The following is a 3753-nucleotide window of genomic DNA, read 5'->3' as shown; positions in this document are numbered from 1 at the left end:
ATCTGGCATTGCCCTGAGCTTGGTGTAGATTGCAGAGGCGGCTCAGATCCTGTTTTGCTGTGGCTGTGGTGTAGGCTGGCAGCTGTAGTTCCAATTGGACACTTAACCTGGGACCTTCCATGTGCCGTGGGTGTGGCCCTAAAAAGAAAAAAGCGATGAATAAATAAATAAAATTGAAGTAATACTTGAAAACTATTTTGAGATACAATGGAACTAATGTTCTTTAGGTTGAGGCAGAAATACTTGGTAGTTTTGCTTGTGAATATACAGTCCCTGGTTTTGGCAAGAGTAATCCTTTTTTTTTTTTTTTAATGTATTTATGTATAGTTGATTTACATTGTTGTGTTGATTGGTGCTGTACAGCACAGGGATTCAGATATACGTATTTTCTTTTTCATATTCTTTTCCATTATGACTTATTACAGGCTACTGAATATAATTCCCCATACTCTGCAGTAGGACCTAGTTGTTTATCTATTCTACATATGTAATAGTTTGTATTAAGAGTAAGCCTTTTAACTGCCCCTCTTGGCTCCCATTCGTCCTCAAACCACTGTCTGAATAACCACTATAAAATACTAAATGTTCGTTCTTAAAGTTGTTCAATAGCCTTCAGGATGAAATTCATATGTTTTATCTTGGATTCCACAGCCACTGCTGAAGTCTAACTTACTTTCTACTCTAATGTCACATGATCTGGTTGCAAAGCGTATAATTGCCTGAAAGTCATATGCTCACTCCGGAGTTCCCCTTGTGGCTCAATGGGTTAGGTCTGACGTTGCCTCTGTGGGATGTTGGTTTGACCCCCAGGCTCGCTCAGTGAGTTGAGGATCCGGCGTTGCCTTCAGCTGTGGTGTGGGACACAGATACGGTGCAGATTTGGCACTGCTGTGGCTGTGGCCTGGGCCGCAGCTGCCTTTTACTTAGAGCATCCCTCTTGAGGGCAGAGAACATATCCTATTCACGCTTGGCGATGTCTTAAAATGTCCATGTTCAAAGAAGACGGAAGGGTGGACCATGTCCACATATCCTGGTGCCTTTGCCAAGAATATTACAGGACAATGTGTGTTTTCATCTCTGTCAGTGAATGAGAAGTGCTGTCTTTGGTCCTCTCCCTGGCATGACTGCCTTAAACCGCACTGGGGTCAGCCACACCGTCTTCTACTTGCTGGGCATCCCCGGCCTCGAGGACCAGCACCTGTGGATTTCCATCCCCTTCTTCATTTCCTACGCCACCGCCCTGCTTGGCAACAGCCTGCTCATCTTCATCATCCTCACGAGGCGCAGCCTGCATGAACCCATGTTCCTGTTCCTGTGCATGCTGGCCGGGGCCGACCTGGTCCTGTCCACCTGCACAGTGCCTCAGGCCCTGGCCATCTTCTGGTTCCGTGCTGGGGAGATCTCCCTGGATCGCTGCATCACTCAGCTCTTCTTCATCCATTCCATCTTCATCTTTGAGTCAGGCCTCTTGCTGGTGATGGCGTTTGACCGCTACGTTGCCATATGCTACCCTCTGAGATACACCACTATTCTGACACACACGCTGATTGGGAAGATTGGTGTTACCATCTTTCTGAGAAGTTATTGTACCGTTTTCCCCATCATATTTCTTTTGAAAAGGCTGACGTTCTGCCAAAGTAATGTCCTTCCACATACCGGTTGTGAACACATTGGCTTGGCCAAATATGCCTGTAATGACATTCGAGTGAACATCTGGTATGGCCTCTTTGTCATCGTGTCAACACTGTTCTTAGACGTCCTGCTAATTTTTGTGTCCTACATGCTGATTCTCCGTGCTGTCTTCCACATGCCTTCCCAAGATGCTCGTCACAAAGCTCTCAACACGTGTGGCTCCCATGTTTCTGTCATCATCCTCTTTTATGTGCCTGGATTCTTCACCACCCTGACTCAGAGGTTTGGTCGCCACATCCCAGCTCATATCCACATTTTGTTGGCCAATGTCTGCGTGCTGGTTCCCCCTATGCTGAATCCCATCATTTATGGGATCAAGACCAAGGCAATTCGAGAGCAGGTGGCTCTGATATTGTTCCCAAAGCAGAAATAACTTTGCAGGAGGCACAGAGCTTTGAGCATCTCGCTGTCTGTGCTGTGGAAGATAGATGTGTTGGGGGGAGACACAAGTGGGAGGCCGAGTCCTAGGAAACAGCTCAGTGAGTTTGGTTTCCTGAGGAAGGGCCCATTGGGAGGTTCTAAGATTTCCATCTTCTGCCATTAAGGCAACAGAGAGAGGTGCCTTGTTCTCCTGAGCATGTGCTATATTCTCTACAGAGCCTGTGAATTTCCAGAGTCTTGAGTCATTTATGTGACAAGTTTGACTTGGTAATAGGTGAAACGGGTACAGGGTGCTGGTTTTGCATTTGTTCAGTGACTTCTCCCTGAGTTTCTCATCCTTTGGGACGTCTCGTGACATTTTGGACAATCACATAAAAGGGTACAATGTTTCAGTCATGCAGGAGGACTGAGTCCTGGATAACACCGTAGGTATGGTGAAGAATACTGTGTTGTACATTTGAACTTTGTCAGGAGATTTGGTCCTAGGTTTTGCAACACACCTCCATACATACACAGGTTGGAGGTATGAAAGGGTGATGGAGCTGTTACTTCACGTGATTTGGGTTGATCATTTCCCTGTGTATGTACTGCTATGCACCCAAACATCATGTTATACCCCTTATAAGTGTACCATTTCTACTTGTCAAATAGACCTAAGAGAAGCAGAACAAGGAGAATTCACCTCCCATACAACCTCTCAAATGGTTAATCATTTGGTATGTGCTATTCCATGTTTTTCTGTCTGTATCTCTTCGTTTCTGTGAAGAAGATAAACATAGATGGGCACATATGACGCTGCATATTTAGAAAAAAGGGGGTGATATTGAAATCATAGTGTTTTAGTATGTGGCATCCACTAAGTTGTCCATGGCTTCCATCAGCTGCCTGGGAGAGGGCTGTTCCGTGTGGGTCCGTGTTCATCCCTGCAATGGCTTGTGGAACACGGGTTGTGGACACTGGAGAGGAGGTTTTTCTCTTGGCCAAGCATCATCCCCAGGTATGACCTTGACTCTCGGGCAGGGGAAATCCACGATGCTCTAGGGAGCTGCCCTATTGTAGCAGCTCCTGAATGGAACAACCACCACATGCCTTTTTCTTGGTTCCTTTTTCAGCAGCATGTTATACTATTAGAATAGAGTCTGTCCTCGCCTCCGAAGGGTAGTCCCCGGGAAAGGGCCGGGGGACGCCTGGGTGGGGGCTGGGCACCGAGACCTCAGCCTCAGAGGTTAGTCCCCAGGAACGTGTGGGGGGATGCCTGGGTGGGGGCTGGGCACCGAGACCTCGGCTCCAGAGGTTAGTCCCCGAGAACAGGCTGGGGGGGAGGGGTGAAGCGAAGACTGCTTGGTAGACTAGAAAACAAAGCTGTCGCAGAGGAAGGGAGCAATACTCTAGGGGTGGGGAAGTGGAAAGCCGCATCAGAGGGAACCTGGGAGAAGAGCCTGGTCTGCGCCCGTGCTGGGGAGGGGAGAGAAGAAGGGGTGGGTCCCCATAGAATACTCCCCGCGCCACAGCAAGCTTAGAGGCCCACTAGGTAGCTGCAAGCTGCGCTTTCCAGTGCATCCCCTCCCCCTACCCCCGCCACCCCTACGCTCTCGCCGGACCTGGGGCTGCCTGCCATCCAGGAGGGCTGGCCTCAACAATTGCCTGAACCCTACCACCACAGGGGCTGTCCCTGCACAG

The 3753-nt window shown here is 48.7% G+C and overlaps 1 protein-coding gene across 1 annotated transcript; it reads left to right on the top strand.

Moving 5' to 3' along the window:
* Nucleotides 1-1120: 1120 nt before the first annotated feature.
* Nucleotides 1121-2065, top strand: LOC125111921 (olfactory receptor 52B4-like). The gene has a single exon (XM_047754080.1). The coding sequence runs from the start codon at nucleotides 1121-1123 to the stop codon at nucleotides 2063-2065; it is 945 nt and encodes a 314-aa protein (XP_047610036.1).
* The last annotated feature ends 1688 nt before the right edge of the window (nucleotides 2066-3753 follow it).

Source organism: Phacochoerus africanus, chromosome 11 (assembly GCF_016906955.1).
Source record: "Phacochoerus africanus isolate WHEZ1 chromosome 11, ROS_Pafr_v1, whole genome shotgun sequence".
Taxonomy (NCBI): Eukaryota; Metazoa; Chordata; class Mammalia; order Artiodactyla; family Suidae; genus Phacochoerus; species Phacochoerus africanus.
The sequence above is the reverse complement of the archived record's forward strand: the minus strand, read 5'-3'. Positions and strand labels throughout refer to the sequence as shown.